The 14,024-nt window shown below is 31.2% G+C and overlaps 1 protein-coding gene across 2 annotated transcripts; it reads right to left on the reverse strand.

The window, feature by feature from the left end:
• Positions 1–963: 963 nt before the first annotated feature.
• LOC125836551 (UDP-N-acetylglucosamine diphosphorylase 2-like) lies at positions 964–10,360 on the reverse strand. 2 transcript variants are annotated; one of them, XM_049515734.1, is made up of 16 exons: positions 10,073–10,360; positions 9,801–9,855; positions 9,461–9,612; positions 8,136–8,175; positions 7,119–7,211; positions 6,938–7,047; positions 6,747–6,825; positions 5,810–5,845; positions 5,556–5,638; positions 5,374–5,451; positions 4,005–4,148; positions 2,731–2,798; positions 2,249–2,363; positions 1,991–2,147; positions 1,175–1,313; positions 964–1,112 (listed from the first exon to the last, which is right to left on the reverse strand). In XM_049515734.1, exons 1-15 carry the CDS (start codon positions 10,220–10,222, stop codon positions 1,216–1,218), a joined length of 1,458 nt encoding a protein of 485 aa, XP_049371691.1. In that variant the 5' UTR covers positions 10,223–10,360; the 3' UTR covers positions 964–1,112; positions 1,175–1,215. The 2 variants fall into 2 exon arrangements, with proteins under 2 accessions (XP_049371691.1, XP_049371690.1); XM_049515733.1 differs by having other exon boundaries at positions 964–1,313; positions 10,073–10,356.
• Positions 10,361–14,024: the final 3,664 nt, after the last annotated feature.

Consider the following 14,024-nt stretch of genomic DNA (forward strand, 5'->3'; position numbering starts at 1 on the left):
TTTGACAAAAATTCCAAAAGGGCACATCAAATTTTTTTTTAACCAAAAGTGACACCGTTAACATATCAAAATCGCTGTCCTATCAGCGATTTTGTCCAACTTTTTTTTTTTCAGAAAATCGCTGCCCGTGCAGCGTTTTTGTGAATTTTTTTTTTAAAAAAAATTAAGATCGCTGCTGTGGCAGCTTTTTTATAAAAATAATTTTATTTGGAAATCCGTTAAATTTTTATTTTTTTATTTTTTTAAATAGCTGCTGTTGCAGAGTTATTATAAATTTGGTGGAAATTTTTATTTTATTTTTTAGAAATCGTTGCCTTGGCAGCGATTTTGGTGGAAATTTTTTTTCTTTTGGTTTTTTTTTTAAAAAAATTCTGTCAACTAATCAACATCTTATTATTAAAAAAATAATAATTTAAAATCGCTGCCTTAATTTTTATTTTTTTTGGTTGATGTTGATTAGTTCACAGAAATTTTTTTTTAAAAAAAATCAAATGAAAAAAAATTTCCACCAAAATCACTGCCTTTTTTTTAAAAAAAAAAAGAATAGTTCCACCATAATCGCTGCCAAGACAGCAATTTCTAAAAAAAAAAAAAATCCACAAAATTTATAATAAGGTTGCAACAACAGCTATTTAAAAAGAAAAAAAATTAACGAAAATCACTCTCAAGGCAGCGATTTCCAAAAAAAATTGTGTTTATAAAAACGCTGCACAGGCTGCGATTTTCTGGAAAAAAAAAAATTGGACTACATCGTTGATAGGGCAGCGATTTTGGCGTCAAACAAAATCGCTACGTTTGTATCACTAGCTAGGCCAACCAACTTAACTATTAAGATTTCTGTCTTATAATCAATTACTCTGTTTGAGCTGATTAGGTGTACATTTGTATACCAACTCTTGTGACTATTTGTAGTTAGGTTTGATAGATAGTTGCAATTAGGTGTTTAGCTTAACTCAGGAGTTATACATAAAATGAAAATTATACATACTGAAATCATTACATTTGCATCATTTTATTATAAAATACAACTCATTTAGTAGTACAAAACAAAGTATCACTTACTCTATTGTCTACAGCAGAGTATGAAAAGACAACCCTCGTGAAAATGAAAAAAAAAATAAAAATACTACAAAGAAAAAAGTGAAACAGATCAAAGGGACTGTATAAAATGGAGAAAAAAAATTCAGGACTTTACTTAATGAAATCAAATCCAAACTAAAATGAGATTTCACATGGTGCATGGAATGTTCTTCCACGGCAAATAGATTCCAGGTTTTCACCAGCATATGAACAAAGAGGTGAAACTTCCACACCTGTAAAATTAAACGCGCAAACTTTGAGAAGACTATGAAACACTTACTTCTGTTACACTACGGGTTTGTTAGGTTCACGGTCTACACCAACAACAACTACACCTCAGTCACAAACGAGTTGGTTTTGCTGTCTAGCTAAGTTAAAATCATAATGTAAGAACTTGTATGCAGTGAATAGTTATGCATGGATTGTAATACGATGAATAATTTTCCATGGATTATTATGTAGGAATTACTTAGTTTAAAGGGTGTGTTTGTTTTAAATACTGTTATCCATGTATTGCTAGTACACATATTCTTATTTCGTATTCTATCTGGTAAAGAATAATACATAGGTTATACCAGTATAAGTTTATACAATATTTAGGAACTGGTGTTAAATTCTCAGAAGTTTTTCAGTTTAATATCACAAACCAAAAAGTACATGATTAGTTAAGCAGAGATTATATTGGTAAGATTGATTTTTTTATATATATAAGTAATGCAGAGTTCTCTATGGATATTAAATTTCCCTATCCATCGTACCAAACGACTCCTAGTGTTCTTGCAAAGTTAAAAGAGTTGGCTTTCACTATTTAGCATCCCTGGCCTCATGGTAATTAACCTTTAAACATTACTTCGCACCATGCATTATATGAACTTCACAAAAATATTTTCTTTCCCAAACATCAAATTACCTGTGGCATATAAGGGCACAGAATGTGTCAAGAAGCCTCCAGCTGCAACCACCCAACGGGTGTGGAGACGAAGAACAAGCAATTTAGCACTATCAGGAGTGTCAAAGTTTGACCCGTTGGAATTTTTAACTGGAGCAAATTCTTCTTCACGAACAACCTATATAGACAAAACATTTCAAACCCCGGTATTAGACAGATATGCATTTAGCTGCTATTGGAGACTTGGAAGTATTGTGACAAGTACAGAATGACAATTACCTCAAATAGTGTTGTTGAAGGTGTATAAGGAAAAGCATCAAATATGAATTGTTCCAGTTTGTATCCCACTGTTTGACCATGAATTGAGGGGATTTTCTTCTCTGCAAGATGATAACTGCAATCATGTCATAAAAGCTTGTTTTAGACTGGTATTCCAACAATAATAGTCAACTCCACCTATGTTTGCAGAACATAGCCACTCCCCAGAGTCCAAATGAAGGAGGAGGTTGCAGTAGAGTTGGAAAAATAGTCAAATTATGCAGGGCGCATGTAGAGCATAGTCGGGTTGCTGAAATGAAGGATTAGTATCTATAGGTGTGAAAGTAATAGCCTTATTCTGGGGATTTCCCCACCGATTTACGGCCTTTATGCTTCTACTATTGGTATGTGATTGATTCCAACAAATAGCCATTAAAGCCATTACTTTACAATTTGTTAGACAACCAAACAGAACAAATACAAAGGAGAAAGGCATTGCTCACATGCTGTCTTTCTCAAGGCCATTTGCCACTTGATTCAGGAAATCTACAGTAAACATATGTAAGCAGACCTGAAAAGTAAAATGCATGAGTAAATAGAAAAGGTATCTATTAAAGAAGAAATAGATGCATACAAGACAACTTTGCTTTCCTCTTCACGAGGTCCACTAGATACCCTTTTTTTTTCTTTTGATAACTATTCTTTACCTATTTTTTCAGATATCAAAAGGATTGTGGGGTTTGGATTTTCATCCCACATAACAACAAAAAAATGAAAACAAGTTTAGAGCATTCATCAGAAATATTGAATCCTCTCTCTATTTCTTTAAACGCCACATCTAAGAGTAAGAGCATAGTTCCAACAACATTCTTTTTTTGCTTGAACTAACCTCCTTTTTTTTGAACTTGTCAATAAAAAATACTTGTTTCAGCAAAAACACTTAATGCATACAAATCTGAATTTCACCAACTAAGAGAACTCACTCACATGTTTATAGTAATAAGAAGGTATATGCTGAAATGTTCCCTTACAATAAAAGATAAAGAGGTATATTTTTCTTATCAAAATGTTCTTTAGCATGGTAAAGTGATTATCATAATAACTTGGGAAAAGGGACAAATATACCCCTGAACTATCGTAAATGGTATGTAAATACCCTCCATCATACTTTTAGGACATTGATGCCCCTGCCATCCAAAAACTAGAGCATATATGCCCTTCACTCTAACGGAAGACTATATAGGGACACGTGGCGCAATTTTGTCCGTCGATCTGATATTTAATAAATGTCGGGCCAGTGGATAGGATTGTGACACGTGTATGTCTGTTATTATAAAGGGTATATATGCTCTAGTTTTTGGACGGCAAGGGCACCAATGTCCCGTCCCAAAAGTATAACGGAGGGTATTTGCATACCATATATGATAGTTCGGGTATATTTGTCCTTTTCATATTCATAGCAACTCCACCATTTTCTCACTAAAAATTCTCAAGGAAAATGGTCAAGGTTTTGGCTGTGATTTATAACATAGTTTTCTATTGAAAGCAACAGCCTAAATTTACTACAAGTGAATCAAGAAGGATACACAAGATTCAATTTCCATCGTGATAAAAATATTACGTCACAAATCAACAGAGTGCTTCTGACTATATATGAGAAAACCTGGTGCTGCAAACTATTAGTAGAGTTCCACTAAATTATTTATGGGGGAAGAAATAGAGACACAAATCTAAGGAAAGAACAGAGAGAGGAGAAATGGAGAGGTGAGAGGTTTACATTGCTCCAACAAAAGCGAAGACGTCCTGTTTCCTGGTTTACTGCACTAGAGAGTGAAGGATCCAACTCACTATACTCAACCACAGCAAGTGGTCCACCTTTACCTCGACGGACAAACACACCAACCTTCTCTTGTGGATAGGCCTACAATCAGAGCGGATAAAAATCAATACATGCATACATTATAACTTCTTTCTGAAGTGTTCTATTAAAATATTATGATGATTGATGAGAACTCTAAAATGTGATGCACTATGTTCTACACAAAAAGTATTAAAAGTTTTTTTTAGATAAGTCAATAAGAAGAATAAGATTATGTTGACTAGTCAGGTAAATAAATGTATTCCATGTCCAATCTAAGCTCCGCTGCTGCTTCATCACAGAAACACCAAACTTCCCTTTAGTTTTCTTGGACTAGAAAAATAGCATTGAATACACTGTTTTTCTTGATCCTTCATAGCTTGTTGGATAGATTTTTCTCTTTAATAGATCAATGGGCCTAATACTCTGCTGCTTGTTATTGCGTTGTTTATCTTAGGGAAAAATATAAAAAGCAACGGCTTCCTGTACATATAATAGTCCATTTATTTTGTGAGAACTAAGTATTCCAGGATTTGATGGAAGAGGGGTAACCGTAGCAGAAATGTAAAATCCAAACATTAGTTTGGAAAAGAATGGATTGAAGGAAGAACCTTACCAAGACACCAAACAAGTTAAACTTAACACCAAAGGCAAAGTAATCAAATGCCAAGCTTATATTGCTGATCTAGCAAGAATTACCATCATTCTTGCATATTTCAGCTTTATAGAATAATATAGACCCAAGGAATGTGAAAATAGTATATATAAAGTTTCTGGTGTTAGTATCCTACAACCCTGAACATGAGAGTGAAGCTTGGCATTTTCTTCATCCAAAAACAGAGGCGACTATTCCTCTCTATGTGGTGTCAGCTTCACCAGAGATATACATTAATTCATTGTGGGCTAGCAAGAGTCACACGGTTGCAGAGACCATTAAAACTACACAACCGTCTCAGTGAAGAAACAAAACTCATCAAGTTTAATCGATCTTTAAAAAATTACAACTCTACTACATTTTGCTCAGTTAGATCTTTACTTGAGAAGAACATCGTTTAACCTATCTAACAACTATATCAGTGACTTCCAGTTCACAAAAAAAAGACACTCTAAAAAGGTAACAAAAGAAACGGATTATCTGATTTGGCACCCTGAGCAGATACTGGATTGGAAATATTGCAACTATTTCCTACCTCTCAGATGCTAAATGAATGCACAAAAAGTTGGATAGGAGAAGTATAGATTATTTCGTCCAAAAAAAAAACAGAAAAATGAAAACAAAATTACTCACCTTACGTACAACTTTTGCAGCAGCAGACACACCTTTATCAATGAAATAACCCAGAAAGGTAGGATCTGCCACTCGAACCTGCTTCCAGAAAACAATTAATATGTATCTTAACAGAACAAATTACTAGAAATTTCATTCTATGGGAAAACAATATTAAAAGTGGGAGGAAAAGCACAAATTACCAAAGCATTGTCAACTCCATAGCAATCCACAAATTTAATGCCTCTCGAGTTCATGTCTTCCAATAATCTTGAAGATTTCAATGCTGGAAAAGATTTAAATGTTAATTGAATGACTTCAATATGGTAGACTACAAGCAAATAACATCTGTCCAAATCTCGAAGTTCACAAGTAGTACTCTATTGCATTAAAAGAAAAATGCTTAAAGTGAGGTATAGCTCCTTATCAGGAAAACAAAAGTGAGGTATAGCTGTACCTGTATAAACTCCACCATTTCCATCCGGAGACTTCGCTACCTGCTTCAACAAAAAAGCTTTAATACGCTATTAACACTTTAGATAGTTCATCCATATTTTATGACACCATACCTACTAAAATTTGAAATAGTTCATCCATTGTCAACTTAATATAAGAAAAACTCAAAAAAATGCATAATCTCTCAGTAATCCTATTAGTAAGTTCTTCTATGAATAGTTTTGAACTTAGAAACACCTAGTTGGATAGATAGATTTTAGTCATAAGATAAACAAAATTAACAGAGAACAGCTCAGATGTCAATTATGAGATTTGAAAGGCATCCAAGACTTGAGAGTTGAGATACTACTATGTCCACCGCAACCAAAGCAAAGAATCAAGAGAAGGCCCATTATGACCTTGTTAGCTGAGAAAGAAATACCCTTAATACAGAGACTGAGAAACTCGGAAACATGGAAGGGAGTACTTTACAAATGATGAAGTGTTGACTGCTCCCAACAGGAAACCTTTGTCCATAAGGTTGGAAAATAAGCAAAGCATCTCAAGCTATACTATGCAAAATGGTAAGAGTTTAAAAAAAAAATTAGTTTCAAAAAATTGTTAAGCTATTGAATACTCAAGACAGATAGCATTAGCAAGCTTTGTCCATAAGGTTAAAAAGTAAGCGAAACATTGCTACTCATACCCGGAAAAAAAAGAAGGTAAAGTGAGACATCTCTAGTTGAACATGCAACTCTAGGATAGAGAGCTTAAACAGAAACTATTTCACCTGTGTAAATTTAATTATTGAACAATTACACCTTCATTAGTAGCAGCAAGATATCTCGCATATGCTTGTAAAATGCTTTCACTATATTGCAGCTTGAAGGTATGCATGAGATTTGATGACTGACTTTGTGAAATCATCTGACAGAAAAAAAATTAAAGAGAGAAGTCACCTACCCTGTATGGGGTCTCCATAATAAACCTTCCATCCTTTGAAACACAAGGTATGGTACCTTGTTGGAAGAAGGTAACCTGCATTAACAAAAGTTCTCTTTAATGCGAAAAAAAGATAAAAAACCAATAAACTCTCAGATTAAACTACATAAAAATGAGTGAGAAAAAAGGGTAACGAATGAAATCTTACTTGATCTGCTTCAAGACCAAAATACTTATGACTTTCAAAGTATTTGCGTGTGGCTTCATCAGTGAATGGACTGGTCATGATATACCACTGTATAGGAACAATGCCAGCACCTGAAAACTAACTGTATTTTAGAGTGTGGATACGTGAACTAACACCCAAAGGCATTGAACAAGTAGCTCACCCTCATTTGCAGTTATAGCTGCTAATCTTTGAATACACAAAATTCTCTCAGCTTGAAGATGGAAAAGTGATTTCCCAGATGGAAGTCCAATATCTGGTACAAAAGAAGTAAAAAGAACACCCATAAGTAGAAGCTTTATTTCCCCATAGTTCTATTTCCCACCATCCCTCCTCACCCTCGCCCCTTTTAGAGAGAAAAGATGGAAGTAATATAGCATCTGCATGTTAATCCATCCAAAAAGAAAGTTTTGGGTTTTAATTTGGAAAAAATATTATTAATTATAGATAAAAAAGACTTCTTTGGTATTCGCTAAATCAGTGATTTCCAAGTTTCTGATAACTACCACAGAAAGTTCTTCTACCTGTTAAGTGTCGATTGTGTATTAAGATATACCAAACCTCAAATACGTTCCAAGTTTTCCCAAGAGTGGAACCATGCCATTCAGTACAAAACAATGCCAGACAGAAATAGATATAGCAATGACAGTGCTCAATTACATTACTACCTAACTTTCTACCTTGTTCAATTTTTAAATACTCAAAAGTGACCTTTGATATACTTCCGCAACAAATATCTATCCCATCTCATCTAATAATATTTGACAAGGCATGTGGATGTTAGGTTGATAAGCGTAGTTTTTATATCCTAGCTCTTTTTTTTGCTATCATAAAAAGCTGATAGTTTAGCTTACATACTAGGAACAATGCCAAAGAGAAATAACTGTTATGTAGCAGGAATTCATACAGCATAGATAATGACCATAGACCTCTTAAACGTTACTAAGACGAAATACTTGTTTATAAAGCCAACTATCACCGGAATTAACCAAGAGTCAACAACTGTGGGAACATATTGTTGACAAGTAATCACTATGAATAAGGTATTATAGCAAATATTGTACATCCTGTAAACTACATCTTTGAGTGTGATTGGAGGGAACAACCACAAAAATCTCTAAAAAGAATTAGAAAATTAGGCAACTCATAAGGATGTCAAATAAATAGAAAAACTACTCACTGAAACATCCTTTGGGGTCTGAACTACCAAGTCGAGTCCCCTGCATAAAAAATCATATTTTCAACATCTAGACTAGAAAATTTAGAATAGTTTAGAAGACCTATATTATAACATGGGAATAACAAAGTAAATCACATATCCAAAACGTTTTTTGGACAGATCATCCCATGGCATATCAAGCCCTTTGAAAATAGAACAGGATCCAATAGATTATACCTTTACTATAATTTTTTTGGAAGAAAAAGGAAAAGAGTTCTTAATACAGACCAAAAGGTGATCTTGTTAGACCAGTGTTGGTGATCTATAACCGTTCTCCTCAATCATGATGCAAATTAGTCTTGCCAAAGGGTAAACAAATAAATTAGGAAAACTAGAGCTCCAGTTAAAAAATGAAATTGCATTTCAATAACAAGGAAATCATGTTTGCCTACCCTCAGAAAGAGGAGGGGGGGGAGTTGAGTTTTTTAATTAACCTGAGAGTACTGAGAAACGAAGAATATCTGAACCTTTAACAGGAACACAATCAAGTATACTTTTTAGGACAGTCTGAAAAATGATTTTATATTAAGATAAATATATAATAAACTTTTAAACTATTAATTAATATGATATTTTTTACAGAATTCAGTAACTTTTTTTCTTTTCTATTAGGACAGATAAACTTTCAAATTATTAATGCACCAACCAATCAATTAAAGAGGCAGCAAAACAGAGGCAATCCTTATAGGTATGCTACGAATACATCATAAAATATTTAGGATCAATAATTATTTCTTATCCTTAAATGGTAAGTTGAGTAATAACCACCAGCAGATACATGTACTAAGTTATCAGCCTATATCATAATGAGTAGAGTGATAACTGATAGCCAAGTTTACAACCTATATCATAATGAGGTAGATAGTGGAAAATCACATTGTATGGGACATGGTGTCCCCATTCTTGCTTGGTAAGTACCTCTATCATGTTAATACACTTTTTCCTATTCATCAAAAGAAAATATTAATACACTTTATCTTACTTTACACATGAAATGATTATCAGAGATCCAGATCTCACTGAAGAAAACATCTTTTAAAGCAACTCAGGCATAAACATTAACATTGCCTACTTTTGGTTCCCTTGATTAAAGTCAAGAGTTCCATAGTTGCAGCACAGAACCACATAAAACTACATGATAAGAAATCATACCAAAGTGGTTAATCCATTCTAAGTCAGCCACCAAATTTTTGACATCTTAACATTTTTAGCTGGACCAAGTAAAAGCAAAAAGGCACAACTATGCTTAAAAGTCAAGAATGTTCTTAAGTGTTTAGTAACATTACCTGGCCACCAGACAAAAGCAGCACACCCAATTTTCCTTCTGCAATGGCCTTCATGCCCATCTTCCACCACTTTTCTCTATCTTCCATTGTCCTCTCCTCCACAGTTGACACACAACTTTCCGGCACTGGCTCTATCGCTGCTGATGGGAGTCCTGAAATAACAAATACTTTCAGATACTAAGCTTCTAAGGTAAAACAATCTTTTCTAAAGAGCATCCCGTGTACTAAAGCTCCTGCTATGCACAGGGTCCAGGAAACACCAAACCATAAGCCGCATTTCTGCAAGAGTCTGTTTCCACTCATTTGAATTATTTTTTAAAAAAGTGTTATTGGCACCGACCTTGTGAATGAAATGAACACCGAATGATCCGATCAATCCGAGGGAGATCTATATTCTGCAATAAAACACTTCCATGTTAAAAATCATCACTGCAATTCACAATATCGACTAGTAGTATAAGACCCAAATTCTAATTTAACAGGAAATTCACATTCTAAACAGAAACGAAGTAATACCCAATTAAAAGAAACAATTTTTACTTCAAATAAACGCAATTTGAGAAGAAAAGCCCGAATTGGTAACAAAGGGGATCTACAAACAAGAAAAATAACCTCAATATCCTTAACAAGGTGATCTTTTTCTTCAGAAGAAAGTTCATCCCATAGAGAAAAAGCATCTTCTTGACCATAATCTTTGAACCTTTCAAGTAAAGCTTGTGGTGGAGGAGATACTGGGACAGTCTCCATTGATGGTTCCCTCATTCTTCTTCTTCTTCTTCTCTCTCTCTAGATCTCTGAGTTTCTCTCTCTAGATCTATATACAAAGAGTGAGAGATAGAATTGAGAATGTTAATTTGGATTTCTAATTTTTCCCTCTTGTGAGCTGTATTTCTGCTGACGGTTGGGTGGTTATTTCATACAGAGTGAGAGCAAAACAGTGACGAGGAAGACAAGAATTAGAGTTTGTAGGGAGAAAGTCAAATGACTAATTTAACCTTTAACACAATTTTTATTTTATTTTTCACAGTACCCACATTAAAGCTCAATTATTTCCATTTGCATCGCATTAAATCCTACTTGGGGGAAGCGCTCCTTATTAAGGATTTTTCTAAAGTCGAACATGAGACTTCTCATTAGAGGAGGAGTAGTGAATGACCTCATTCGGACCATAATTTTTTTAATCAAATTTACAGGTAAATTATACCAAATTAGTCAATTTTTCTTCTGAAGAATTTATTATAACAGTAGCATATCTAATATAATTTTATATAAATAAATGAAAGACCTTTTATATGATTTGTTGTCTAATACTACCAAAAAATACTTGTTTTTGTAGGAGCTCTAATTTGAGTGTAATTTTTTAATCATAATCAAAAGTTAAAGTGGTAAACTTAAATCTTTTTGAAAACTTTAGACATGATTCATTATTTTATGTTAGAGTTTCGTTAATAATATAAATAAATATGAAATAATTTTGATATTAAAAAGATTATAAATAGTTGGAAGGAAAACGAAGTTTAGCATTTCCCCTTTATTAGTATTTCATTTTTTTATTTTTTATTTTTGTTAACATTTCTGGTTTTCTAAGTTCTTATACTAATTCAATATTTTTTCTTTGTTATTATAATTAATGATATTTTATCATCAAGACAAAAAAAAATAATTAAATCATCAGTATCATTTTATAATCAAACAAAATATGTTCTTTAGTCATTAGGATTAAACTGTATTTTTTTTAATATTAAATTAAAATCAACCTTAATACATTTTATAAATTTTTATCTCGTTCATCATAAATTTTAATTTTCCAACAAAAGTCATAATAGTTGATGAAATACGACTACATTATTTATCAATGATTAACTAAATTTCAGTCAATAATATCCCCATCACTTTTTCTCCTATTTCTATGTGATGTTTTTCCTAAAAATAAAAATAAAAATTAGCTCACCTATCTAGAAAAATAAAGCATGTTTTATTGACTCTAACGTAAAATGTCAAAAATTTCTAATCTATAAAGTAGCAACTATTTCTTACTTTAATTTTATTTTATTTTTGAACATTTTATATTTGATCAGTCAATTTTAAAAGTTACTTTGTTTTATATTTAATCAATTATATTTCTTAAAATGAAATGAAAAAGAAAAAAAAACTCTTTAGAGTGTTGATTTCTGCATTTATTTAAAACAAATGATGAATAAATTAAAGTAAACAACTAGACATAATTCTAAAGGTATTTCTCACCAATAGAAAAATGTTAAAAAATAATAATACGAACAAAATCCAAGGTAATCATTTAATACATTATTAGGATGCTATAATTGAGAGGAAACGAATATTTTATGATATAATTTTCCAAAAAGTGATGATTGTAAAAATTATGTCCTAATCTGGCTTTAGATAATTTGATTCATAGTCACGTGACTCCATAAAGTATGTGCACGTGTTCATTGATGTTATTTGCTATTAGAATATTCTTATATACTTTTCACCACATTAATTAATACTTAATGCTGTTTTTTTTGTTTTTTGTTTTTTTTTATTATTTGTCTTTTTTTAAATTTTTTCAAATAGAAAGCTCAGGGGAATTATTATTTTTTTCAAATAAAAAGCGCATTGAAAATAGTCAACTGTGCCATGATAATTAGTTTTTGGATGAAGCGAAATAAATGTTTTTTTTATAAATCTACAAATATTTTATTAAAGAGTTATTGTACAATGATGCCTGTCTTTTTATTAAGTTGTATAATATACTTCATAAAAAGTTATAGTAGGTAGTAGTGTTATCTAAAAAAAATTATTTGTTGTAATTACCGTATTATTCGTTTATTGTTACTATTTTATTATTCGACTTTTAATATTACTCATTGTTTCCTTTACTACATTTACCACATTATTTGCTCAATATAGCTACTTGTTATCTTATTAACTATTTTTAACATGACTTTTTTGCTTTTATATACATAATTTTTAGTATGATTTACTTAAATTCAAGATCTATCGAAATATCATTTCTATCTTTATAAAATAGGAATAAGATTCCGTACCCAATTCACATTATCCTTTCTAAACTGATCACTTCGGGTGTGATTTCATGCATTGTATGTAATTGTTGTTGTATACTTTCTATAAGCTACTCCTATATTTATAGTCTAGGGGAATAGAAGTAGTGTTTGGCAACATATGAGAAATGGTCCCAAAAGCAACAAAAAAAAATACACATTTCACTTGTAGATAATTTTAAATCTAAAAATAAGAAAACGAGCTATATGCAATTAACTTATTTGAATCAATGGTCTAACGAAAATTTAAAAAATTATTTCTATAAGTCAAGTAAAGATAAGATTGTGTATATCATTTTTTCTACCGACTTTACTTGTAAAATTAGAGCGAAAGACGGATGTTATTGTTGTTGGTTATTTAACTTTGTTATCCTAATTTATGTTGCTATATATTACTAAAATCCTAAGGATAAGAGTGTCCATTTCTTTACTCCACCACAATGGTAACAGCCAAATATTATACATTATTTAAAGTTGCTTCATTATTCCTCTATATATTTCTTTATTTAAAGGAGATCGATCACTTCTTGAAGATAATTGTTAGTTGAAAATAATAATAATATTTATTTATGCAACTAATAAGAATATTGATATCCCAACCTCTCATATACATAAGAGTGAAATTCAAGCAAAGTATTATAAAATAACAAGCGGAATATAATTCCAACATATTCCACTTTGTGTTTTATTTTTTTTAATTCATAAAAAATTATTAATTTAAATTCATAATAAACTACGTTATCATCATTTAAAAAATGAAAGAATTTGATATGCACCGACACAGAATATTCCAATTGCCAAAATATTACGTTTTCACAAAAACTTGACAAAAAAAATAATACAGACTAGTAAGCTTTACAATATTTAAAAAAATATATATATACTTTTTATATTCAATTATTTATTAAATATTTATAAATTATGGTAATCTTTTTGTCATACCTCGGAACACAAAGAGTATATTATTAAGAGAAATATTTTTCATGAAAAATGCTTTCATAAAAAATAAATGTGTATTTTACTTAACATTTTGTGTTATGTAGATCGATATTCAAAGTATTTGTGTATAACTTGGATAAATAAAATGAGAGATTGGGTGGGGTGGTGTGTGGTGGTGATTGGCTACGATTTACGAGATTGAATGAAGAGAGTGAGAAAGTCACAAACTCACAATCAATGTAAAATATTAGATACTCGTAAAATTTATTTTCATGTTTTCATTTAAAAAGTTGTTGTTTTCTTTAAAAATATTTTAATCTATCAAACATTATATATATATATATATATATATATCCTCTATTCATTTTTATTTGTCATGTTGCGTTTTTTAAAAGTCAATTTGACTAAATTTCAAAGTTAAATTAAATTACATTAATTCGATATTTTAAACAAAAAATTTAGCTATTTAAAAACTATATGAAAAGAACTATAAATTTCAATTTTTTGCATATCAATATGATCAAAAAATATATCGTAAAATGTTAGTTAAAATTTTATAATTT

This window comes from Solanum verrucosum, unplaced genomic scaffold (genome assembly GCF_900185275.1).
Source record: "Solanum verrucosum unplaced genomic scaffold, falcon-dt-bn FXZP01000278.1, whole genome shotgun sequence".
Lineage (NCBI taxonomy): Eukaryota > Viridiplantae > Streptophyta > Magnoliopsida > Solanales > Solanaceae > Solanum > Solanum verrucosum.

What these genes read in the sequence shown, in the direction of transcription:
- LOC125836551 (XM_049515734.1), bottom strand. Translation starts at nt 10,222, where the DNA reads ATGAGGGAACCATCAATGGAGACTGTCCCAGTATCTCCTCCACCACAA. An exon ending in AGACCCCAAAGGATGTTTCA is followed by an intron (nt 7,212 to 8,135) that starts GTGAGTAGTTTT and finishes CTTTTGTACCAG; the next exon opens with ATATTGGACTTCCATCTGGG. An exon ending in ATGGAGTTGACAATGCTTTG is followed by an intron (nt 5,452 to 5,555) that starts GTAATTTGTGCT and finishes TTCTGGAAGCAG; the next exon opens with GTTCGAGTGGCAGATCCTAC.